The 25981-nt window shown below is 47.6% G+C and overlaps 2 protein-coding genes across 3 annotated transcripts; both read left to right on the top strand.

Moving 5' to 3' along the window:
• The first annotated feature begins 774 nt into the window (after positions 1 to 774).
• LOC100145250 (hypothetical protein) lies at positions 775 to 7346 on the top strand. Of its 2 annotated transcripts, NM_001126732.1 has the most exon segments (4): positions 775 to 1034; positions 5584 to 5815; positions 6165 to 6392; positions 6507 to 7346. In NM_001126732.1, coding segments are annotated over 3 exon segments (1161 nt in total). In that variant the 5' UTR covers positions 775 to 1034; positions 5584 to 5635; the 3' UTR covers positions 7260 to 7346.
• A 12775-nt stretch (positions 7347 to 20121) lies between these two features.
• On the top strand, positions 20122 to 23751 carry LOC116409835 (histidine N-acetyltransferase-like). Its single transcript, XM_031899503.1, has 4 exons — positions 20122 to 20209; positions 21796 to 22027; positions 22383 to 22610; positions 22725 to 23751. The coding sequence occupies exons 2-4, from the start codon at positions 21848 to 21850 to the stop codon at positions 23475 to 23477; spliced, it is 1161 nt and encodes a 386-aa protein (XP_031755363.1). The 5' UTR covers positions 20122 to 20209; positions 21796 to 21847; the 3' UTR covers positions 23478 to 23751.
• Positions 23752 to 25981: the final 2230 nt, after the last annotated feature.

Here is a 25981-nt window from a genome sequence, read left to right as displayed (position 1 = left end):
TATTATTACAGAGAAAAGGGAATCATTTAACCATTAAATAAACCCAATAGGGCTGTTCTGCCCCCAATAAGGGGTAATTATATCTTAGTTGGGATCAAGTACAGGTACTGTTTTATTATTACAGAGAAAAGGGAATCATTTAACCATGAAATAAACCCAATAGGGCTGTTCTGCCCCAATAAGGGGTAATTATATCTTAGTTGGGATCAAGTACAGGTACTGTTTTATTATTACAGAGAAAAGGGAATCATTTAACCATGAAATAAACCCAATAGGGCTGTTCTGCCCCCAATAAGGGGTAATTATATCTTAGTTGGGATCAAGTACAGGTACTGTTTTATTATTACAGAGAAAAGGGAATCATTTAACCATGAAATAAACCCAATAGGGCTGTTCTGCCCCCAATAAGGGGTAATTATATCTTAGTTGGGATCAAGTACAGGTACTGTTTTATTATTACAGAGAAAAGGGAATCATTTAACCATGAAATAAACCCAATAGGGCTGTTCTGCCCCAATAAGGGGTAATTATATCTTAGTTGGGATCAAGTACAGGTACTGTTTTATTATTACAGAGAAAAGGGAATCATTTAACCATGAAATAAACCCAATAGGGCTGTTCTGCCCCAATAAGGGGTAATTATATCTTGTGCCCTTGCACACAGCTAGAGGGGAGTGTTGCTCACTGATACAAAGAACTTCTGTCATGTGACCCAGTGGTGTGTACGGTAAAATGTGAAAGTGAAAGTAAATTTCTCCACTATCGGAAGAGGAAGGCAAAATGAATCTGTAGAAACATATAAAGTGCTGCAGTTGTCACTTGGATTGGGGGGCACCTATCAGCACCCCACTCTGGGCTCTGACCAAGACTAAGATTCTGGAATCCAACATTGGATTGGATTGGAGAAGAATATCAACAGTGGTGTTGCCTATAGCAACCAATCACATCACCAATCAGTTCCTAACGTAACATCTCTGAATAAGGATAAATAGGGCAACTGCCTTATCTGTGGGTCACTCAGGAAAGAGAAAGAGGTAAGAAAGCAGGGCCGGAGCTAGGGGTACGTGCCTGGGGGGCAATAGGGATGTCCCTCTTCTGCCTACCCCTAGTCTGGGCCCGTGCATGGGTGAGGGAGGGGGCCCTAATTAGGGTGACTAATTCAGCCTAGCTAGAATCTCAGCCATAAAGCAGGGCTGGACTGCTGCTTACAATGGGGGGGATAGGATCTGTGCCACTGTGACAGAATGCTCTGTTATACAGATAGCTAGAATCTCAGCCATAAAGCAGGGCAGGACTGCTGCTTACAATGGGGGGATCAGATAGGATCTGTGCCACTGTGACAGAATGCTCTGTTATACATATAGCTAGAATCTCAGCCATAAAGCAGGGCAGGACTGCTGCTTACAATGGGGGGATCAGATAGGATCTGTGCCACTGTGACAGAATGCTCTGTTATACAGATAGCTAGAATCTCAGCCATAAAGCAGGGCAGGACTGCTGCTTACAATGGGGGGGGGGGATCAGATAGGATCTGTGCCACTGTGACAGAATGCTCTGTTATACAGATAGCTAGAATCTCAGCCATAAAGCAGGGCAGGACTGCTGCTTACAATGGGGGGATCAGATAGGATCTGTGCCACTGTGACAGAATGCTCTGTTATACATGTAGGGGTTTACCAAAAATGGGCCCTTAGGACAGACACCCCTAGACTAGGCCACGGGTTGGTGCTAGGTACACCGGGACACTGGGATGACTGGGTTGTTAAACAGTTAACAGGGTGTATACCTGCAGTTCGGGATATGGCCACAGGGTGGTGCATAGGCCCATATAAGGGATAGCAGCCATGTGCTGTGAGGCAGACATTTTGGGGACTGCTCCAGTAAGGAGTATCCCAGGTACAGTTTAGTGTTAGAAGTTCTATAATAGATTGCTCTAGGAGTAATATGTAGGACACTAGTAGTTTAGAATGGGCGGACATTGCCCCTCCAGGAGTGGTAGTGAGGTTAAGACCTCCCGGCATTACATCAGCCGGAGTGCAGGGCCATAAGTGGTTAGGTAGGTGGACAAGGTCACCGCTAATCCAAGGAGGCTGTATCTGAGGGGGCTCAGGCGTGAGTACGGTGAGTTGCCCAACAGGAGAAAGCACTCAATGAGTAGTAAGGAGATGAAGCCCTGCATTACTGTTTGAAATGATATGTGCCACTCCTGGAGAGGTCCTGCTCTAATAAACCAATTCAATCTTCTGCATCAAATCAGTTGTGTATTTGACTGTTTCCTGCACAAGGATCACCTACCTGCCGGTAAGCTACTACCCCAGGGAGGGGCAAGGTACTGGGGGCTGTGTGTGGATCCTAAGCAGAGGTACTATAGACTGTTAAGTTCCCAGGGGGTGGATTATATTTCCACAACACCATCCCTGGGTGGAGGCACGCCTTTAAGGGAGAAATCCTTATTAACCCCCATAGTAAGCGGGGGCTCAGGACTCCTGTAGCGCCAAGAACAAGTAGTCAGCAGGTAGCAGCACAGAATAACCAAAAGTGGGCTACATTTGGAGGCACTGCTGAGAGCGATTTGAGAATTGTTTACCAGACAGGGCCCTAAGGGAACTGTGGCCTAGAGTGTCTGTAGGATCTGGTCTTCCGCCTGGGCTAAATTTGAGCCAACCTGATCCACATCCCCAACTGGGATTTGGCGCGAAAGAGGAGCAAGGCAGCTCCTAGCCAATTGGATTGCAGGATAGCTGGCGCCAAAAGTCAGCCTGACCGACACGTGAGATTGAGGCGTGCCAGAAGGTGACACCTACCTGTTTTGCATATTGACCGCCCCGTGAGGTGGATCGGCCAATAAGAGGTACCAGAAAGTGCGCCAGAGAGCTGAGGAAGTGACAATGCCAGTTAACGTCACAGCAGCCATCTTGGGACTTTCCCAGTCCGCGTTCAGCAAGAGTCAAGTGAGTGAGCTCCTCTGCGATATTACAGCAAATATGTCTGCCAAGTCCGGAACCGAGCAGGGCAGGGTACTGTCGCTGCATGAGAGACCGGCGGATGGCATCACTTACGGTGCAGGGTACCGCTACATGTGGGCCGGAAATTTTGGGCGCACTGTACTGCGCCACACTGCACAGCTGTAACTGAGTTTAAAGGGAAGTAGCACCTACAGTTTTGGTGTACCACTCAGGAGGGACTTGTGTTCTACCAAGAAGGGACTGTTGGGGGATGGGAGAAGGATACCCATACCACAGCCAACCGGCTGGTTGGGAAGCAAGGACTGCTCCTGTTTGACTCTTTTTGTTTTGGCCATGGAGGATGCCAGGCCAAAAGTTAACCCAGGAAGGTTCATCAGTCTAAAGAGGACTGATCAAAGTGCCCACCCGTTGGTGGAAGGTATCCCAGGGTGCTGATCACCTTGGGACATGGACTCCCTCAAAGAGAGGTGGAGATATGATTGATTGAAAATGTTTATGTGTTTACTATTTCCTTGCAGGTAACCCATTGTACCCTTGGCAGACCTCAGGAGAGGCTGTTGAAGTGTGATGTGAACAATATGGTAAAAACATTGTGTAAAATTTTGGGTTGTGATGGGATGTGTCAGCCAGGAGGTGACAATTTCCAGCAGGGGGAGAATGTAGGGGTTTACCAAAAATGGGCCCTTAGGACAGACACCCCTAGACTAGGCCACGGGTTGGTGCTAGGTACACCGGGACACTGGGATGACTGGGTTGTTAAACAGTTAACAGGGTGTATACCTGCAGTTCGGGATATGGCCACAGGGTGGTGCATAGGCCCATATAAGGGATAGCAGCCATGTGCTGTGAGGCAGACATTTTGGGGACTGCTCCAGTAAGGAGTATCCCAGGTACAGTTTAGTGTTAGAAGTTCTATAATAGATTGCTCTAGGAGTAATATGTAGGACACTAGTAGTTTAGAATGGGCGGACATTGCCCCTCCAGGAGTGGTAGTGAGGTTAAGACCTCCCGGCATTACATCAGCCGGAGTGCAGGGCCATAAGTGGTTAGGTAGGTGGACAAGGTCACCGCTAATCCAAGGAGGCTGTATCTGAGGGGGCTCAGGCGTGAGTACGGTGAGTTGCCCAACAGGAGAAAGCACTCAATGAGTAGTAAGGAGATGAAGCCCTGCATTACTGTTTGAAATGATATGTGCCACTCCTGGAGAGGTCCTGCCCTAATAAACCAATTCAATCTTCTGCATCAAATCAGTTGTGTATTTGACTGTTTCCTGCACAAGGATCACCTACCTGCCGGTAAGCTACTACCCCAGGGAGGGGCAAGGTACTGGGGGCTGTGTGTGGATCCTAAGCAGAGGTACTATAGACTGTTAAGTTCCCAGGGGGTGGATTATATTTCCACAACACCATCCCTGGGTGGAGGCACGCCTTTAAGGGAGAAATCCTTATTAACCCCCATAGTAAGCGGGGGCTCAGGACTCCTGTAGCGCCAAGAACAAGTAGTCAGCAGGTAGCAGCACAGAATAACCAAAAGTGGGCTACATACAGATAGCTAGAATCTCAGCCATAAAGCAGGGCAGGACTGCTGCTTACAATGGGGGGGGGGGATCAGATAGGATCTGTGCCACTGTGACAGAATGCTCTGTTATACAGATAGCTAGAATCTCAGCCATAAAGCAGGGCAGAACTGCTGCTTACAATGGGGGGATCAGATAGGATCTGTGCCACTGTGACAGAATGCTCTGTTATACAGATAGCTAGAATCTCAGCCATAAAGCAGGGCAGGACTGCTGCTTACAATGGGGGGGATCAGATAGGATCTGTGCCACTGTGACAGAATGCTCTGTTATACAGATAGCTAGAATCTCAGCCATAAAGCAGGGCAGGACTGCTGCTTACAATGGGGGGATCAGATAGGATTGGTGTCACTGTGGCAGAATGCTCTGTTATACAGATAGCTAGAATCTCAGCCATAAAGCAGGGCAGGACTGCTGCTTACAATGGGGGGATCAGATAGGATTGGTGTCACTGTGACAGAATGCTCTGTTATACAGATAGCTAGAATCTCAGCCATAAAGCAGGGCAGGACTGCTGCTTACAATGGGGGGATCAGATAGGGTCTGTGCCACTGTGACAGAATGCTCTGTTATACAGATAGCTAGAATCTCAGCCATAAAGCAGGGCAGGACTGCTGCTTACAATGGGGGGATCAGATAGGGTCTGTGCCACTGTGACAGAATGCTCTGTTATACAGATAGCTAGAATCTCAGCCATAAAGCAGGGCAGGACTGCTGCTTACAATGGGGGGATCAGATAGGATCTGTGCCACTGTGACAGAATGCTCTGTTATACAGATAGCTAGAATCTCAGCCATAAAGCAGGGCAGGACTGCTGCTTACAATGGGGGGATCAGATAGGATCTGTGCCACTGTGACAGAATGCTCTGTTATACAGATAGCTAGAATCTCAGCCATAAAGCAGGGCAGAACTGCTGCAGTATAATGGTAATGACTGGTTAAGGGATACACATACCACAATTACTAATTATGAATTCCTTTGCAAAAAAATTATTATCTTATTCCATCTGGCTCATTGTGCCCTTCTTTCCCCTATGGAAGGTTCATCGGTACATCTGGTGTCGGCGCCGGGACCGTAGCATTTATATTTGCCATGTTAGAAAATTCCCCCCCGGACCTGCAGATGGTTCCTGCCACTGCCCAGGACTATGACGAGTTTGTCTCCATGTCGGCCGGTATACATGGAGGGTTGGACTCCCGAGTGTTCAGGTACCTCCTGTGGTTGAAAGACCCTCTGCGGAAGATGTTCCTGGCAAAGTCTGAAGGCAAAGTGGTAAGTAGGGGAGATGGAAAAAGCAGCCAATAAAGATACTCAAAATGGGTCATTTACCAACCACATCACAGTTGCACAAAAAGTCTCATTATGTCAAAAGCAGTTCCTTGGCCTTATGCTTATTTGTGATTGGTTATTTCTGCCTCCTGTTCCAAGGGGGGGTATATAGGCCCACGCTTAATACTGTATGTCCCCCTACGTCGTGCCGAACTATCTGATCCCCTACCCCTCACTGCCCCCAGCTCCGTCATTGGATTTTCTATGGAAATTTGTGGTGGAACCCGGAGGCATATTTAATTTTTTACCTTATTGATCAGAATCACTAAAGTTTTTGAATTTTTCCATTTAGGTTGGTTTTTTATGCTTCATGCTTGTAGATGATGGTACAACAGCTGTGGCCGATGGTCTCCGAGTTGCCCCCTGGATGAGAGGCCGCGGGGTAGCCAAAGCATTGCAGAAGTTTTGTCTTGACAACCTGCACTCCAACCATCCGACGGTCACCAAAATACGTTTTTTTTTAGGACCAAAAGACATTGAGCCCGCAGTTCTGAACAAATATCATCTGTTAAATTCTAAGGTATCTTCTCCTTATGTTCCTATTGTTACTTTCATAGGGGTCCATTGATTTAAACAGCAAGAACGGGTGGTCTCTTACCCTAATCATTTCCCATATTGTATCCCTTTTTGTTAGGCTCTTATCTCAGTGGTAATTCCCTATGAGCAGATGGAGGAAAAGATCAAGTTGCTGGAGGGCCGGCTGGAGGGTGTAGGTGGGAGAAGACCTCTTGTGGCCCTGAGTCCGACTGAGGTTCTATATCTGTTTGAGGATCCCTGCACTACGGAGAGGCTGCTTCCCAAGGGGCTTCTCATCCAGAGCTCTCTTCCTGTCTCCATTCGCAGATCCAACCTAGAGTTATTGTTCCGACAAGGAGTTGTCTGGTTCTATTCCCAACCCTCTGCTTCTCCCAAATCCAGTGATGCCAGTGAGGTCCATGTTGCCCCAGACATAACTGAATCCAGAAACCATGATTCAGCTCCTACACACCAGGAACCTTCCTCACCCAATGTGGCGCCACTCACGTGTTCCTCTAGCCTCCCTAGCCCTTCCACTCTCTCCTGCTCTCCCTGTGGGTTCCTTAGCCTGGGCACCCCTCCATTCCCGGTGTCTATAGGAGGGGGAATGCTCCGGTTTGACATTGACCTGTTTGGAACGGATCCTGTATCTGCTCAAACCCACGTCCTACACCAGCTGATTGAGATGCAGCGAGTGCTCCCCGCAGGGACCAATGTTGTTTTTTGCATGTACGCTGAAACGAGCCTGTGCCCGGAGCTAACTCGCTTCTGCCAAGCAATTACTCCTTCCCATGCACTAGGGGAACAACATTTGTTAGACATAGACATGTCAACCCTAGAGTCATACCTCTCACCCCAGGCACAGTGCTGAAAAATGTGTCCCCCCGTCCACTGAATATTCTTCCCCCTGTTGATTTGTTGGTGAAGACATTAAAGGGCTCATTTAGGACCTCAAAAATGGTCTCCCTTATTGTGCAAACTTACATCATCCACCAAAGGTACTTGCACCCAAAGCCACTCATTGCTTTTCCCTATAATGTCACAACTGCATTGGATGCAACATCCCCTTACTGCTGCAATTATACTGAACCCAATAGGGCTGTTCTGCCCCAATAAGGGGTAATTATATCTTAGTTGGGATCAAGTACAGGTACTGTTTTATTATTACAGAGAAAAGGGAATCATTTAACCATTAAATAAACCCAATAGGGCTGTTCTGCCCCCAATAAGGGGTAATTATATCTTAGTTGGGATCAAGTACAGGTACTGTTTTATTATTACAGAGAAAAGGGAATCATTTAACCATTAAATAAACCCAATAGGGCTGTTCTGCCCCAATAAGGGGTAATTATATCTTAGTTGGGATCAAGTACAGGTACTGTTTTATTATTACAGAGAAAAGGGAATCATTTAACCATTAAATAAACCCAATAGGGCTGTTCTGCCCCCAATAAGGGGTAATTATATCTTAGTTGGGATCAAGTACAGGTACTGTTTTATTATTACAGAGAAAAGGGAATCATTTAACCATTAAATAAACCCAATAGGGCTGTTCTGCCCCCAATAAGGGGTAATTATATCTTAGTTGGGATCAAGTACAGGTACTGTTTTATTATTACAGAGAAAAGGGAATCATTTAACCATGAAATAAACCCAATAGGGCTGTTCTGCCCCAATAAGGGGTAATTATATCTTAGTTGGGATCAAGTACAGGTACTGTTTTATTATTACAGAGAAAAGGGAATCATTTAACCATTAAATAAACCCAATAGGGCTGTTCTGCCCCAATAAGGGGTAATTATATCTTAGTTGGGATCAAGTACAGGTACTGTTTTATTATTACAGAGAAAAGGGAATCATTTAACCATTAAATAAACCCAATAGGGCTGTTCTGCCCCAATAAGGGGTAATTATATCTTAGTTGGGATCAAGTACAGGTACTGTTTTATTATTACAGAGAAAAGGGCAGTGATCCCCAACCAGTGGCTCAGGGCAACATGTTGCTCCCCAACCCCTTGGGTGTTGCTCTCAGTGCCCCCAAACCAGGGAGTTATTTTTGAATTCCTGACTTGGGGGCAAGTTTTGGTTGAATAAAAACAAGATTTCGTACCAAATAAAGCCCCTGTAAGCTGATAGGGTGCATAGAGGCCCCTAATAGCCAATCACAGCCCTTATTTGGCTCCTCCTTGAACTTTTATGGTGCTTGTGTTGCTCCCCAAGTCTTTTTACATTTGACTTACTCCCAAGTAAGAAAGGTTGGGGATCCCTTGTGTAGAAGTACAGAAACTTAAAGTCTAAAAATCTAAAGGAATTGTGGGTGGAAGACATAGGGCAAAGTCAACAGGAAGCAAGCCCACAGGGCCCAGCGGGACACACCCACTAACAGGAAGCTTGGTTCAGTCTTCAGGGCGGCCCATTACTTATAGTTCTCTTGTCTCTCATGGTACAGTCCAGTAGATTGGAGTCAAACTGATGTAACTGTAATATTTAGGGGTCTCTGGTGTCCCATATATATTCATGTCCCATATATATTCATGATTTATCCACTGGAAATGGGTTTTTAAGTAACGGCTATGATTCTGTGAAGGACAGACGGTGGGTGTGGGACAATGTGGGTGCAGTAGATGAGATCTTGGGGCCACAGCTTTTTGACTTAGATGTTGACTTAGATGTTCCAGACAAGGGGTGTCCAACAGGAGGACCATGGGCCAGATTTGTCCATCAACATGTTTTTCACAGTCTCTGATTTATCCTGATTTACTGAGAAGTACCTGCTACTGCTTATTAATAAATTGTTTATTCAGCTGAAGAACCAGTGGCCTCCTTCATTGGTTCCATAGCTGCGTGGGTTGAAAGTTACAGTTCAGCCTCCTCTCACCCTGTCCCTCCACTTAAATCTGGGGGAGTTAGTAGTAGTAATACAGCTAATTACAGTCAGCAATACAGCTAATAAAGGGTTACTGAATGCATGTTGAACAACTGCCCTTTTTAAAGGGCAAGTAACACAAGGAAATGAAAGGGACCTAAAGGCTTCTACATAGAACTCTAACTTTGCTTACACTTTTGAAAATGCAATACCATTTCTACAAAGCCTGATATTTTTAACCAGGGCCGCCATCAGAAATCACGGGGCCCCTCACAACAAAATTTTCTGGGCCCCCCTCCTCCCACGCCCTGCCTTCCAATGGCCCCTCCCATCAGTACAAAGGACACACAGACATTGGTAGCCAGGGCCCCGCTAAAACATTGGTTGCCAGGGCCCCCCAGCATCCTCAAGTTACCCCCCTGACCGGTCCTCCAGCTCCCCCCCAGAGTCCTTTCCAGCATCCTCCAGCTTCCACCCCCCCCCCAAGCATCTTCCGGCTCCCCCCCCAGTCCTTCCAAGCATCCTCCAGCTCCCACCCCACCCGAGCATCCTCTGGCTCTCCCCCATAGTCCTTTCCAGCATCCTCCAGCTCCCCCCCAAGCATCCTCTGACTTCCCCCCAGCTTCCACCAGAATCCTCCGGCTCCCTGCTGCATCTGCACAGCACCCCCCCAGTGTCCTCCTGTGGCTCCCCCCAGTATCCTCCAGCTCCACCCCCAGTGACTTCCTCCAGATCGCCTGCGGCTTCCCCCCCTCCACCCCAGCTCCTTCCTCTGGCTCCCCTGCGGCTTCCTCCAGCTCCCCCAGCTCCCCCACCGGTGACTTCCTTCATCTGTGTCCTCTTGATATGTGCCGGCTCCCTGCTGCATCTGAACATTGGACCAATGACAGGGCCCGGAGTTCTTTAAAGGGGGCCAGAGCTAAAAAACTGTATCACGGCTGGGCCCCCTTTAAAGCAACCATCATCCGGGCCTGGAACAACTGTCCCCCCTGTGCCCCCCTGATGGCGGCCCTGTTTTTAACTGAAGAATAGTTTTTTAGGTTATTATGATGAATGTGTCCTTTCCAGCATCCCACTGAATGGAATAAAGCAAAGCTGGTCTTTGTTTAGCCAACATATTTATGATGAGACTTAGGGGGCCTATTTGCTTGGATATGCTTGGATTTTTTTTCCCAAGTCGCAGAGAAAAAAGTTTATGAGTTTATTTACCCCCTTAGGGTAAGTACTTATTTTCTGCCCTAACCTACCCTTTGTAGAACCCTAAAATTTTCAAAGCTCCGTTCGTTCATGTGACTTTGTGTGGGGGTGGGAAATGACATCACGGGGGCGGAGAAGAGGTAAGGCTGTGATGTCATGGGGCGGAGAAGACGTGGGGCAGTGACATCACTGGGTGGAGCTATGACGGGCCCTACACAGGTTTCTACGGAAGAGCACTGGGCCAGACTTTAGTGGGGTTATGTAATGCTAGAAGCAAAGTTTGCTATAGCAGCCAATCAGCTAGTAGCATGTTCTGGGCACCTGTGTACAAGCAAGCATCTTATTGGTTTCCATGGGTAACTGCTCCTGGGCAAACTTTGTGCATTTTATTACAGATGGGGGTCAAACTTGTAATTATGACTTTAAACGTCGAAATTATCTCATAATTATTACTTTGAAAAGAAGTAAGCACTTCTCACCAATATCATTTCAGGGGTTGGTCACCTTGGAGTTAACCTTTAATATGATGTAGGGAGTCATATTCCGAGACAACTTGCAATTGGTCTTCCTTTTTTATTATTTGAAGTTTTTTTGAATGATTTAAATGTTTGTTCAGCAGCTCTCCAGACTGCAGTTTCAGTAGCGCTTTGGTTTCTGTGGTGCAAGTTACCTTAGCAACCAGGAAGTGGTTTGGATGAGAGACTGGTATATGAATAGGGGAGGGGCCGAATAAAAAAAAACAAGTTACAGTAAAATTGTATCATTCCAAAACGATAAATAAATAATGAAGACCAATTGAAAAGTTACTTAGAACTGACCATTCTATAATGTTCTAAAAGTTAACTGAAAGGGGATCCACCCCCATCATGTGACCCACGGACGGTTCTGCGACAATATGAAAGTAAATTGGAAGTGCCCCATCTGCCTGCCGAGCGTGCCTGCGGAGTAGAGATAAACGGGGAGGGTAAGGAGAGCAAAACATAGACGTTCTGTCTGTCTGATCTGTAGGGGAATATATATAGTGCTGCCATTGCCGTTATCAGAGCCAATAGCATGCCGGCTCTGACTGAGGGGCACCTATCGCCAGCTCTGATTGGGAGGCACCTATCTCCTATCTGTACCCCAACCCCTGAGGGGGGAACTAAGGTCACTGTTGTGCCCCTTCTTCATGCACTCAGAACCCCCGGAGGTGGGTAAGTGACTCTGCCATACACAGGGGCCTCAGAGGGAAATAAGGACAAATAGGGTAACTGTCTCACCTGGAGTTCAACCAGCAGCAGAGAGAGAGGTATGAAAGTTAAGCTGGGGCAGAGCAAACAGAACTACAGTACAGGTATGGGATCCTTTATCTGGAAACCCATTATCCAGAAAGCTCAGAATTACGGAAAGCCCGTCTCCCATAGACTCCATTTTAATCAAATAATTCAGAATTTTAAAACTGATTTGCTTTTTCTCTGTAATAGTAAAACAGTACCTGTACTTGATCCCAGCTAAGATATAATTACCCCTTATTGGGGGCAGAACAGCCCTATTGGGTTTATTTAATGGTTAAATGATTCCCTTTTCTCTGTAATAATAAAACAGTACCTGTACTTGATCCCAACTAAGATATAATTACCCCTTATTGGGGCAGAACAGCCCTATTGGGTTTATTTAATGGTTAAATGATTCCCTTTTCTCTGTAATAATAAAACAGTACCTGTACTTGATCCCAACTAAGATATAATTACCCCTTATTGGGGGCAGAACAGCCCTATTGGGTTTATTTAATGGTTAAATGATTCCCTTTTCTCTGTAATAATAAAACAGTACCTGTACTTGATCCCAACTAAGATATAATTACCCCTTATTGGGGGCAGAACAGCCCTATTGGGTTTATTTAATGGTTAAATGATTCCATTTTCTCTGTAATAATAAAACAGTACCTGTACTTGATCCCAACTAAGATATAATTACCCCTTATTGGGGCAGAACAGTCCTATTGGGTTTATTTCATGGTTAAATGATTCCCTTTTCTCTGTAATAATAAAACAGTACCTGTACTTGATCCCAACTAAGATATAATTACCCCTTATTGGGGGCAGAACAGCCCTATTGGGTTTATTTAATGGTTAAATGATTCCATTTTCTCTGTAATAATAAAACAGTACCTGTACTTGATCCCAACTAAGATATAATTACCCCTTATTGGGGCAGAACAGTCCTATTGGGTTTATTTCATGGTTAAATGATTCCCTTTTCTCTGTAATAATAAAACAGTACCTGTACTTGATCCCAGCTAAGATATAATTACCCCTTATTGGGGGCAGAACAGCCCTATTGGGTTTATTTAATGGTTAAATGATTCCCTTTTCTCTGTAATAATAAAACAGTACCTGTACTTGATCCCAACTAAGATATAATTACCCCTTATTGGGGCAGAACAGCCCTATTGGGTTTATTTAATGGTTAAATGATTCCCTTTTCTCAGTAATAATAAAACAGTACCTGTACTTGATCCCAACTAAGATATAATTACCCCTTATTGGGGGCAGAACAGCCCTATTGGGTTTATTTCATGGTTAAATGATTCAGGCACAGGGGAGGGGCAGGCAATTACATTCACTTTCCATTCAGTAATTCCCAGATGTCACTGTGTGTTTGTACCCAGTACATGGGCATTGGCTGCCAGGTTGTGGAGCAGAAACAAGATTTTGGGATGATACAAAGCTTCTCTTAATAACAGTGTTTACAAAATGGCCGCTGCCTGCTTGCCAGGACTGTGTACTGGCAAAACTAAGGGAAACAAGGTTTATATAATTTATATAGTATAAGTAAAGTTTATTTTGTTCAACTAACATGATGAAAAAAAGAATTTGGAATTATTTCTTAAGGTGATCTGTTATACAGATAGCTAGAATCTCAGCCATAAAGCAGGGCAGGACTGCTGCTTACAATGGGGGGGGGAGATCAGATAGGATCTGTGCCACTGTGACAGAATGCTCTGTTATACAGATAGCTAGAATCTCAGCCATAAAGCAGGGCAGGACTGCTGCTTACAATGGGGGGGGGGATCAGATAGGATCTGTGCCACTGTGACAGAATGCTCTGTTATACAGATAGCTAGAATCTCAGCCATAAAGCAGGGCAGGACTGCTGCTTACAATGGGGATCAGATAGGAATTTTTTTATTTAGTGAAAACTTAACAATTTATAATAAATACATTCAAATCAAAACAAACCTAAATATTCCGATCATTTCAGACCAGCATCACCACCAGTGAGTTAGGCTTGCCATGCCTCAGCTCTTAAATGAAATTTCCCATCACCACACACCAAACCCTCCCAGAGTCCTTCCTCTGTCCATAATTCCCTCCCAAGAATCAGATACCGGCAAAGTCCTCCCTTTGTCCATGAAAAGATCATTCCCTCCCCACCCTCCACCATCACACACCCGGCCACAAAGTCTAAAGTTCGGCTAGCTGATAAGCTCCTACTGCTGGTGGTACAGTGTTGGTCACTTCCCCATTGAACATGGTTCCCATGACTGATCTTAAGAGGCAAAAGGAAGACAGGATCAGCTGTTACACTCACTATCGTCAGGCAATACAGTAACCAGGCTACAGGGTTATGCACCTCCATTTTGATGCGTTTGAGCAGCTCTGTTTTAGCTCCCTTTCCCTCAGGAAACCCAAGTCGACCACCACAGACTTCACTATAAGGTCAATAATAACATCCTCCTGGCTAAAAGATCTCCTACAGCGGGATTGCCATAGGTGGTACCTCATCACTGATATAATCATGTACACCGTTCCTCTATCCAGGGGGTGTTGGACAGACAAAACGCCATAAGCCGCATCTGCATAGGAAAGTCTCTTGATATATGGCACTTTGAGGGCCTCTGCCAGCTGACACTGTACAATTTTTGCTACGGGACAATCCACCAAAAAATGTTCCTGGGTCTCATCACCAGGACAGCCCCACGGGCAATTCCTGTCCGCAATATTCAAGTAGCGCAGATTGCCCCGCACAAAAAGCTTTCCCTGAAAGGGCGAGCCAGTTTAGATCAAAGTACCTAGAAGGCACCCTCCTGTCATTGAGCCACCGGAGGCTCTGGGAAAGAATGTCCCCCACGCAGTCCTTCAAGGCCAAAGGGACAATGAAATAGGTCGCTAGGATCCTCTGATAGATCTGTTTCCTCGGGACAGAACCCAGTTCCCCAATTCCAAGATCCCACTTCCTTAGGAGCTTCAACCCCAACTGTAAATGCGTTGGGAGACGACAACCACGCACCCGGACTTTCTTCACGCTACCGCCAAGCACCCAATCTCCCACCAGAGGCAATACCCAACGCCTGACGCAACATTCCCACAGGGAATCAGTTCTTTGGCCCAGGCACCCAAAGTTAGACTTTAGGAAGATGGAGCCAAAGAAAGCCACTGGACATAACATGCCCAACCCTCCCTCTTTCCTCTGCAGGTAAGTGACACCCCTTTTTACTGGATTCAGCCTGCTCCCCCAGATTAACTGGAAGAACAGACTGTGGATCCGAGCATAGAGAGCTTCAGGCAGCGGATACACATAGGAAACAAACAAAAAGATAGGGACCAGGTAAGTCTTCACAAGCTTCACCCTTTCACTGTAGGACAGCCTCCACTGCTTCCATCGCTGTACTTTAGCATTCCCGGCATCCAACTTCTCTTCCCAGTTTTGCCTACAGTCATCTCCCTTCCCAAACTTGATCCCCAGGATTCTAATCTGAGTTGGGGCAACTGAGAATTCCCGGAGCGGAAAAGCCGGCTCCTCGTCTAATGACCAAAAAGCTTGAGACTTATCCATGTTGACCAGAGACCCGGAGGCCTCTGAGTAACTTCTGATGGTCTCGGACAGCACTCCCACATCCTCCGGACAAGAGACTGCCACCGTGACATCATCCGCGTAGGCTACTGACCTGAGGGGCTGGCTACAGGGAACAGAGAGACCCTTTATTCCAACCGCCTGCAAACGCCTTAAAAAAGGATCGATCGCAAAAACATACAGCAAAGGGCTTAAAGGGCACCCCTGTCTCACCCCGGCCCCGACCTCAAAGTTCTCACCTCGCCACCCATTGATAAGTGGAAAGCTTACGGCCCCTTTGTACAAAGCTGATAGCCACCTAATGAATATTCCCGGGATGCCGTACTTTGCCAAAACGGCCCACAGATACTCATGATCCACTCGATCAAAGGCCTTAGCCTGGTCCAGAGACAGGAAGTAGCACCCAATGTTTTGGACTTTGCATAGTTCCAAGGCTTCCCTTATAGTAAGGATCGCCTCGAATATGCTCCGCCCTTTCACCGTGCAGGACTGGACAGGAGATAATAAAGTGCCTGAAAACAAAATCAGTCTAGTAAAAAGTATCCGTGCGAGAAGCTTCCTATCAGTGTTGAGAAGGGCAATCGGCCTCCAGTTCTCAACCCGCTGCGGATCCTTACCTTTTGACAGCAAGATCAAGGAGGATTCTCTCATAGAGGGGGGCAAGATACCCCCTTCCAGGCAGTCTCTAAAGACCTCTATGAGAACCGGAGCCAGCTGGTCTCTAAATTTCTTATAAAATTCGGCTGTAAGGCCGTCGGGTCCTGGAGCCTTCTTTTAGCAAGGCAGTCGATGGCAGCTTTGACCTCGTCCTCCGTGATCTCAGCTGTCAAAGGCTCAAAGTCCAAATTGGTCACATCAGGCCCTGGGGTTGCCTCCAGGAAGGATGAAGTCCTCCCCTTATCCAAAGCCTTGGCCCGGAACAGAGAACCGTAAAAGTCTTTCACAACCCCAAGGATGCCCTCCCTGGATGTCTGTAACTCACCCTCGGGGTCGATCAGACCGGTGATAAGCTTCCGCCCAACATTCTCTCGGCAGTTTAAAAAGGGGTCCGGAGAGTGAAAACTCCCATAATCCCTTTCCTGCACAAGAGATTTGTAGCGGCTGTACTGACATTCTCTGATCTGGGCTTTCAGCCGGGTAATTTTTGACCCCTCCACCCCATCCGAAATAGAGGACTCCAACTTCGTTAAAAGAGTCAGGTACTTCTTATACTTGTTACCCTCTCTGCGTACAGATAGCTTACGGAAGAAAGCCCGGAATGAGCATTTGGCATCTTCCCACCATGATGACACAGAGTTGTAAAAGTCTATTCTCCCAAGCTGGTGCTGAAGGAGAGCCCCAAAAGACTTCCCTACTGACTCGCCCTCCAAGGAATCTGCACTAAGGCGCCAGAGACCCCTACCACTCGCTGGAATAGAGGAGACCCCCACTGTAAAGGAAAGAGTCAGATGGTCAGAGTACTCGGTCGCCACCTCCCTAACATTAGTGAACTCCTCACCTGCCCTGACAAAAGCCATGTCCAGACGGCTGCTCCTATTTGCACACCTGTAAGTATGCGCCGCTCTCCGGCCGCCCCAGGTAGCGACATCGACCAGTCCTGCCTGCTGAATAAGCATATTTAAAAAATAGCTCTCAGATTTACCTATCCTTCCGGAACGATCCTCTGGCCTGAGGACCTGGTTAAAGTCACCAGCAAAGACGACCGGGAGCGACGTGTGCAGAAAGGGCCTGATCTCACTCAGCAAAGCCCTCCTGCCTGCCATAGACTGTGGCCCATAGACGTTTATAAGGCGAAATCGCCTGCCATTTAATGTAACATCTAGTAGTAAACAACGCCCCACCTGGATCTCAAGGAGACGATGCACTTTAATATCGAGGCCACCTCGAAACAGTATCCCTACTCCGCCACATGGCTCCTCCGCAATGGACCAGAAGGAAGGCCCATGTCGCCAGTCAGCCTTTGCCTTTCTCAGATCCGCCCTAGTAGCGAGTCGGGTCTCCTGAAGGAAAAACACCTCCGCATCTGAGCGGGAGAGATTCTCATAAGCCAAGAACCTCGCCCGCTCAGATTTAATGCTACAGACATTGGATGACAGGATTCTAATTTGAGTTTGCGCCATCATGAACCCTAATTGACAAATTTGCCTTCTTTGCCTGCTGACCTGTAGCCTCTCCAAATCGTTTCGCCTGAGGACCTGATTGGACCTGCACATCATCCTCAAGGCCAACTGTACCACCACCCGGATCTCCAGTTACTGCCCCCCCCACACCTTTCTTCCTTACTGGCTGATCCTCGGTTTCCCTACCTCTCTTTTGTGATGCAAGTTGGATTTCCATCTGCTCCTGTTCTCTTTCTTCCTCCCTGCGCATCCTCTCTAACTCCTCCTCTCTTTCTGCCCTGTCGCCCCAGCTGTCCGGCTCCTCCTCCAGCACCGAAAACTTGTTCTTAGTGCTGAGTGAGAAAGAACAGACCCCTGAGCTACTCTCCCCTGGGTCTAACAGGTCAGCATTTCTTTTGTTTTTATTTTTTGCTTTACTTTTCTGAAACTCCCAACCTTCATTATCTTTCCTCCCTGTATTGTTAGGGTTCCTTTTCACCTCTCTGTCTGGCCTTTTCTCCTTCCTTCTGTCATGTTTGGGACCCTTAGTCATAGATCTTTTAGACACCACCTCCTCTTGCGGCCCCTGAACCTCTGCTCCTTCCTGCCCCGTGTCTCCTTCCTGCGGTGGCACCATTTCCCTCCTCATTTCCCTGTCTATCTCCGGGAATAGTTTTCACTACGTTGTGATAGGCCTCGGGACACTTCCTATGCATATGGCCCATTCGATTGCATAGGTTGCACCGTATGCGGTTACAGCTCTCCGCCTCGTGACCTACCACATTACAAAGGGCGCACCTAAGGACCTCACATGACTTGGCCAGATGGTCACCTGCCCCACATTTGAAACATTTCCGAGGCTGTCCCACATAGAAGCACACACCTCGCTCCCTCCCTAGGAAGAATGAGTTGGGCAGGTGTTGCGGCACATTGCCCGACATGTTTAGTTTTACCTGCGTTTTCCAGACCCCTGCCCAAACTCCATCCTCATCGAAAGCTTTTACTAAGGGTGTTAAGACCGTGCACTGGCGCCTTAACCACATGAGGATGTCTTCCTGTGGGACAGCATCGTTTTTCATTATTACCGTAATGTTCTTCGTCTGGGGCCTTGTCATAGGAATAACTACTAACTTATCCCAGTTCTGGTGACCCGCCCTACTCTGTATATTGTAAATGCGCCAGAAATGATCCAGAGCATCAGGGAGATTAAAGGTAACATCAAATTCGATGCTTGATTGAGCCATGACAGCGGAGAGGTCTCCGGGAGTAAAGCCCATACCATCTAACAGGAGGTTCTTTACAATAAATTTCCTGGGGGGGGCCTCATCCTTGTTACCATCCCATTTGATTTTCACCCAGTTCTTCCTTCTGAAGGGCTCATTATCTGAAAAATCTGGGGTGGCAAAGAGTCTCCTCCTTTCCCAAAACTGTGAGGGATTTACCGCTATAGTCTCACCCCCTGCCTGTATTGTCTCCACCTCTACCTGGGCTCCCTGTCCCTGCTGAGCTCCACTCCTGTCTGGGCGCTGACCAGCCTCTGATCTGCCTCCATTCTGTGTCCCTTGCTCTGCCTCCCTGATTGGCCTTCCAACATTAACCCTTTGTGTGACTGCCACTTGTCCATCACACTCAGCATTCACTTCCCCCACAGACTCACTCTGCACCTCACTCTCTCCATGTTCCTCAGTCACCCCCACAGGTACTTGCACCCCCACAGGTACTTGCCCCACCACAGGTACTTGCACCACCACAGGTACTTGCACCACCCCCTGAGGAACAGAAGGTACTTCCATGTTGCTGCGAGTAGATGGTTCCCCTTCTGGCTCACAAGGATTCTCCCAGGGACTGGGCTTGGGCGGTGCTGGTGGGCTCGCTGGGCTCTTTCCCTCTGCTGTGGGCAATGCTGGGAAGTCTTGGTCAGACCCAATCGCATAGGTTGCTTCGACGTCTGCGGTGACTTGCGGGACATTCACTTTGAAACTTTTTTGCTCCTGCTTTTTTCTCTCCTGCTCTTCCAGCTCCTTCTCACTGAAAGCCATATTTTGCCAGTTCACTTTCTCCTTTCCCCTCTGTCTCCGGGGAGGCAAAGGTTTGGTGAATTCCGTGTCACTCTCTGAGCTGGCGGCACTGTTTGAGGTGCTTGAGTGCCTGACAGTCTGTACATTGTACCTCCTGCGTGTGGCTTGGTAGGAAGGCTGCATTGCGTCAAATCTCTGTTTGTTCTGATACACTTCCTTCCATGGCCCGACTTCCTGAAATAATGTCTGTATCCTGGATTCCACATCAGACAGTTCTCTACACAATGCATCTTTCTTTTGCTTTGTAGCCACTTTGTGTTTCTCATCAGACACGGCAAATAAGTTAACAAGACATTTAATAGACAGTTGCAACTTCTTTTTCTCATTCTGAAGAGCTGCTAATTCATTTAGAGCTTCCGCAACTCTTTCTGCTGTTATGGGCTGATTTTTATTTTTTTCCTGCTTGTGCTCTTTACTTCCCCTTTAAACCGGCTCTCCCCCTCTGTATCCATAGCAGACGATTCCCCTTCACTTGCTGCCATGTGAATGTGCTGCTTCACAGTATGAGGCTTTTGCACCTGAGCTGCCTGCTCACCTAGATGACTTGCACCTGTGTTGTTAACCCCTTCAGCACCTGCCTGCTTTAGCTGCTTGTGGAGTGCTGCTGACTGCTTGCTTTCATGGCTATTCCCTGCTGTATTTACCTCTGCGGTGCCAGTGCCCCTGCCAGCACTGATGGGACTCTCAGCTTCAGCTTTGCCAGCGGGCACCATGTTGGACACTAGCGGTTCCTCTGCAGAAGAAGGTAAGTTCTTACCAGCAGTTTGTTCACCCTTGTGGCCCAAAACCTGACAGGCTCCCTCCTCAGACTCTGCAGATATTGGGTTTGGCACCAAGTCTGGAACGGAAGGACTGCCGGGCATCTTTGCTGCTCGCGTTCTGGTACCATCTGACGGTGCTCTGTGCAGTTCAGCCGCATCTTCGGCTGCACTCACTCCAGCCTCCACAGCCTTAGCTGTACCTGCAGGCATTGCTGGCTGCCCCTGCAGTTTCTGGGGTTTAGTACTCACAGGTTTCTTTGGTGTTTGCTTTGCCTTCTCATTTTGCTTTCCTTTTGGTTTGGGGGTTGTTGAAGGGGTGGAGGGGGGACCTTCAGAGGAAGAAAATCCTTCACAAGCTGCTCCACGCCGAAGCCCAACTTCCTGATCTCTTGCAACCTGTACATTCTTTTGCTTTAGTTTTCTGGCCTCTTGCACAGTTTTCTCTACCTCCATATCACTGTCGCTGCTGTTCCTCCTCCTAGTAGATCTAGGGGTTCCCAGCGAAGATGACCTTAGTTTTGGCCTTGAAATTTCAGCACATGGGCTAGGCCCCAAAGCCTGGGCCTCAGATTTGCGAGGAGCTCTACCAGCCCTAGCAGGGCCTGGGCTTGCTCCAGACATGGACGAGCTCTATCAGACACACCCTCTTCCTATGGGGATCAGATAGGATCTGTGCCACTGTGACAGAATGCTCTGTTATACAGATAGCTAGAATCTCAGCCATAAAGCAGGGCAGGACTGCTGCTTACAATGGGGGGATCAGATAGGATCTGTGCCGCTGTGACAGAATGCTCTGTTATACAGATAGCTAGAATCTCAGCCATAAAGCAGGGCAGGACTGCTGCTTACAATGGGGGGATCAGATAGGATCTGTGCCACTGTGACAGAATGCTCTGTTATACAGATAGCTAGAATCTCAGCCATAAAGCAGGGCAGGACTGCTGCTTACAATGGGGGGATCAGATAGGATCTGTGCCACTGTGACAGAATGCTCTGTTATACAGATAGCTAGAATCTCAGCCATAAAGCAGGGCAGGACTGCTGCTTACAATGGGGGGATCAGATAGGATCTGTGCCACTGTGACAGAATGCTCTGTTATACAGATAGCTAGAATCTCAGCCATAAAGCAGGGCAGGACTGCTGCTTACAATGGGGGGGATCAGATAGGATCTGTGCCACTGTGACAGAATGCTCTGTTATACAGATAGCTAGAATCTCAGCCATAAAGCAGGGCAGGACTGCTGCTTACAATGGGGGGGATCAGATAGGATCTGTGCCACTGTGACAGAATGCTCTGTTATACAGATAGCTAGAATCTCAGCCATAAAGCAGGGCAGGACTGCTGCTTACAATGGGGGGATCAGATAGGATCTGTGCCACTGTGACAGAATGCTCTGTTATACAGATAGCTAGAATCTCAGCCATAAAGCAGGGCAGGACTGCTGCAGTATAATGGTAATGACTGGTTAAGGGATACACGTACCACAATTACTAATTATGAATTCCTTTGCAAAAAAATTATTATCTTATTCCATCTGGCTCATTGTGCCCTTCTTTCCCCTATGGAAGGTTCATCGGTACATCTGGTGTCGGCGCCGGGGCCGTAGCATTTATATTTGCCATGTTAGAAAATTCCCCCCCGGACCTGCAGATGGTTCCTGCCACTGCCCAGGACTATGACGAGTTTGTCTCCATGTCGGCCGGTATACATGGAGGGTTGGACTCCCGGGTGTTCAGGTACCTCCTGTGGTTGAAAGACCCTCTGCGGAAGATGTTCCTGGCAAAGTCTGAAGGCAAAGTGGTAAGTAGGGGAGATGGAAAAAGCAGCCAATAAAGATACTCAAAATGGGTCATTTACCAACCACATCACAGTTGCACAAAAAGTCTCATTATGTCAAAAGCAGTTCCTTGGCCTTATGCTTATTTGTGATTGGTTATTTCTGCCTCCTGTTCCAAGGGGGGGTATATAGGCCCACGCTTAATACTGTATGTCCCCTACGTCGTGCCGAACTATCTGATCCCCTACCCCTCACTGCCCCCAGCTCCGTCATTGGATTTTCTATGGAAATTTGTGGTGGAACCCGGAGGCATATTTAATTTTTTACCTTATTGATCAGAATCAGTAGTCACTAAAGTTTTTGAATTTTTCCATTTAGGTTGGTTTTTTATGCTTCATGCTTGTAGACGATGGTACAACAGCTGTGGCCGATGGTCTCCGAGTTGCCCCCTGGATGAGAGGCCGCGGGGTAGCCAAAGCATTGCAGAAGTTTTGTCTTGACAACCTGCACTCCAACCATCCGACGGTCACCAAAATACGGTTTTTTTTAGGACCAAAAGACATTGAGCCCGCAGTTCTGAACAAATATCATCTGCTAAATTCTAAGGTATCTTCTCCTTATGTTCCTATTGTTACTTTCATAGGGGTCCATTGATTTAAACAGCAAGAACGGGTGGTCTCTTTCCCTGATCATTTCCCATATTGTATCCCTTTTTGTTAGGCTCTTATCTCAGTGGTAATTCCCTATGAGCAGATGGAGGAAAAGATCAAGTTGCTGGAGCACCGGCTGGAGGGTGTAGGTGGGAGAAGACCTCTTGTGGCCCTGAGTCCTTCTGAGGTTCTACGTCTGTTTGAGGATCCCTGCACTATGGAGGGGCTGCTCCCCAAGGGGCTTCTCATCCAGAGTTCTCTTCCTGTCTCCATTCGCAGATCCAACCTAGAGTTATTGTTCCGACAAGGAGTTGTCTGGTTCTATTCCCAACCCTCTGCTTCTCCCAAATCCAGTGATGCCAGTGAGGTCCATGTTGCCCCAGACATAACTGAATCCAGAAGCCATGATTCAGCTCCTACACACCAGGAACCTTCCTCACCCAATGTGGCGCCACTCACGTGTTCCTCTTGCCTCCCTAGCCCTTCCACTCTCTCCTGCTCTCCCTGTGGGTTTCTTAGCCTGGGCACCCCTCCATTCCCAGTGCCCCTAGGAGGTGGAATGTACCGGTTTGACATTGACCTGTTTGGAACGGATCCTGTATCTGCACAAACCCACGTCCTACACCAGCTGATTGAGATGCAGCGAGTGCTCCCCGCAGGGACCAATGTTGTTTTTTGCATGTACGCTGAAACGAGCCTGTGCCCGGAGCTAACTCGCTTCTGCCAAGCAATTACTCCTTCCCATGCACTAGGGGAACAACATTTGTTAGACATAGACATGTCAACCCTAGAGTCATACCTCTCACCCCAGGCACAGTGCTGAAAAATATGTCCCCCCGTCCACTGAATATTCTTCCCCCTGTTGATTTGTTGGTGAAGACATTAAAGGGCTCATTTAGGACCTCAAAAATGGTCTCCCTTATTGTGCAAACTTACATCATCCACCAAAGGTACTTGCACCCAAAGCCGCTCATTGCTTTTCCCTATAATGCCGCAACTGCATTGGATGCAACATCCCCTTACTGCTGCAATTATACTGAACCCAATAGGGCTGTTCTGCCCCAATAAGGGGTAATTATATCTTAGTTGGGATCAAGTACAGGTACTGTTTTATTATTACAGAGAAAAGGGAATCATTTAACCATTAAATAAACCCAATAGGGCTGTTCTGCCCCCAATAAGGGGTAATTATATCTTAGTTGGGATCAAGTACAGGTACTGTTTATTATTACAGAGAAAAGGGGAATCATTTTAACCATGAAATAAACCCAATAGGGCTGTTCTGCCCCCAATAAGGGGTAATTATATCTTAGTTGGGATCAAGTACAGGTACTGTTTTATTATTACAGAGAAAAGGGAATCATTTAACCATTAAATAAACCCAATAGGGCTGTTCTGCCCCCAATAAGGGGTAATTATATCTTAGTTGGGATCAAGTACAGGTACTGTTTTATTATTACAGAGAAAAGGGCAGTGATCCCCAACCAGTGGCTCAGGGCAACATGTTGCTCCCCAACCCCTTGGGTGTTGCTCTCAGTGCCCCCAAACCAGGGAGTTATTTTTGAATTCCTGACTTGGGGGCAAGTTTTGGATGAATAAAAACAAGATTTCCTACCAAATAAAGCCCCTGTAAGCTGATAGGGTGCATAGCGGCCCCTAATAGCCAATCACAGCCCTTATTTGGCTCCTCCTTGAACTTTTATGATGCTTGTGTTGCTCCCCAAGTCTTTTTACATTTGACTTACTCCCGAGTAAGAAAGGTTGGGGACCCCTTGTGTAGAAGTACAGAAACTTAAAGTCTAAAAATCTAAAGGAATTGTGGGTGGAAGACATAGGGCAAAGTCAACAGGAAGCAAGCCCACAGGGCCCAGCGGGACATACCCACTAACAGGAAGCTTGGTTCAGTCTTCAGGGCGGCCCATTACTTATAGTTCTCTTGTCTCTCATGGTACAGTCCAGTAGATTGGAGTCAAACTGATGTAACTGTAATATTTAGGGGTCTCTGGTGTCCCATATATATTCATGTCCCATATATATTCATGATTTATCCACTGGAAATGGGTTTTTAAGTAACGGCTATGATTCTGTGAAGGACAGACGGTGGGTGTGGGACAATGTGGGTGCAGTAGATGAGATCTTGGGGCCACAGCTTTTTGACTTAGATGTTGACTTAGATGTTCCAGACAAGGGGTGTCCAACAGGAGGACCATGGGCCAGATTTGTCCATCAACATGTTTTTCACATGTCTCTGATTTATCCTGATTTACTGAGAAGTACCTGCTACTGCTTATTAATAAATTGTTTATTCAGCTGAAGAACCAGTGGCCTCCTTCATTGGTTCCATAGCTGCGTGGGTTGAAAGTTACAGTTCAGCTTCCTCTCACCCTGTCCCTCCACTTAAATCTGGGGGAGTTAGTAGTAGTAATACAGCTAATTACAGTCAGCAATACAGCTAATAAAGGGTTACTGAATGCATGTTGAACAACTGCCCTTTTTAAAGGGCAAGTAACACAAGGAAATGAAAGGGACCTAAAGGCTTCTACATGGAACTCTAACTTTGCTTACACTTTTGAAAATGCAATACCATTTCTACAAAGCCTGATATTTTTAACCAGGGCCGCCATCAGAAATCACGGGGCCCCTCACAACAAAAGTTTCTGGGCCCCCCTCCTCCCACGCCCTGCCTTCCAATGGCCCCTCCCATCAGTACAAAGGACACACAGACATTGGTAGCCAGGGCCCCGCTAAAACATGGGTTGCCAGGGCCCCCCAGCATCCTCAAGTTACCCCCCTGACCGGTCCTCCAGCTCCCCCCCAGAGTCCTTTCCAGCATCCTCCAGCTCCCACCCCCCCCCCCAAGCATCTTCCGGCTCCCCCCCCAGTCCTTCCAAGCATCCTCCAGCTCCCACCCCACCCGAGCATCCTCTGGCTCTCCCCCATAGTCCTTTCCAGCATCCTCCAGCTCCCCCCCAAGCATCCTCTGACTTCCCCCCAGCTTCCACCAGAATCCTCCGGCTCCCTGCTGCATCTGCACAGCACCCCCCCAGTGTCCTCCTGTGGCTCCCCCCAGTATCCTCCAGCTCCACCCCCAGTGACTTCCTCCAGATCGCCTGCGGCTTCCCCCCCTCCACCCCAGCTCCTTCCTCTGGCTCCCCTGCGGCTTCCTCCAGCATCCTCCAGCTCCCCCACCGGTGACTTCCTTCATCTGTGTCCTCTTGATATGTGCCGGCTCCCCGCTGCATCTGAACATTGGACCAATGACAGGGCCCGGAGTTCTTTAAAGGGGGCCAGAGCTAAAAAACTGTATCACGGCCGGGCCCCCTTTAA

The sequence above is a fragment of the Xenopus tropicalis genome, chromosome 3 (genome assembly GCF_000004195.4).
Source record: "Xenopus tropicalis strain Nigerian chromosome 3, UCB_Xtro_10.0, whole genome shotgun sequence".
In the NCBI taxonomy this organism is placed as follows: domain Eukaryota; kingdom Metazoa; phylum Chordata; class Amphibia; order Anura; family Pipidae; genus Xenopus; species Xenopus tropicalis.
The sequence above is the reverse complement of the archived record's forward strand: the minus strand, read 5'-3'. Positions and strand labels throughout refer to the sequence as shown.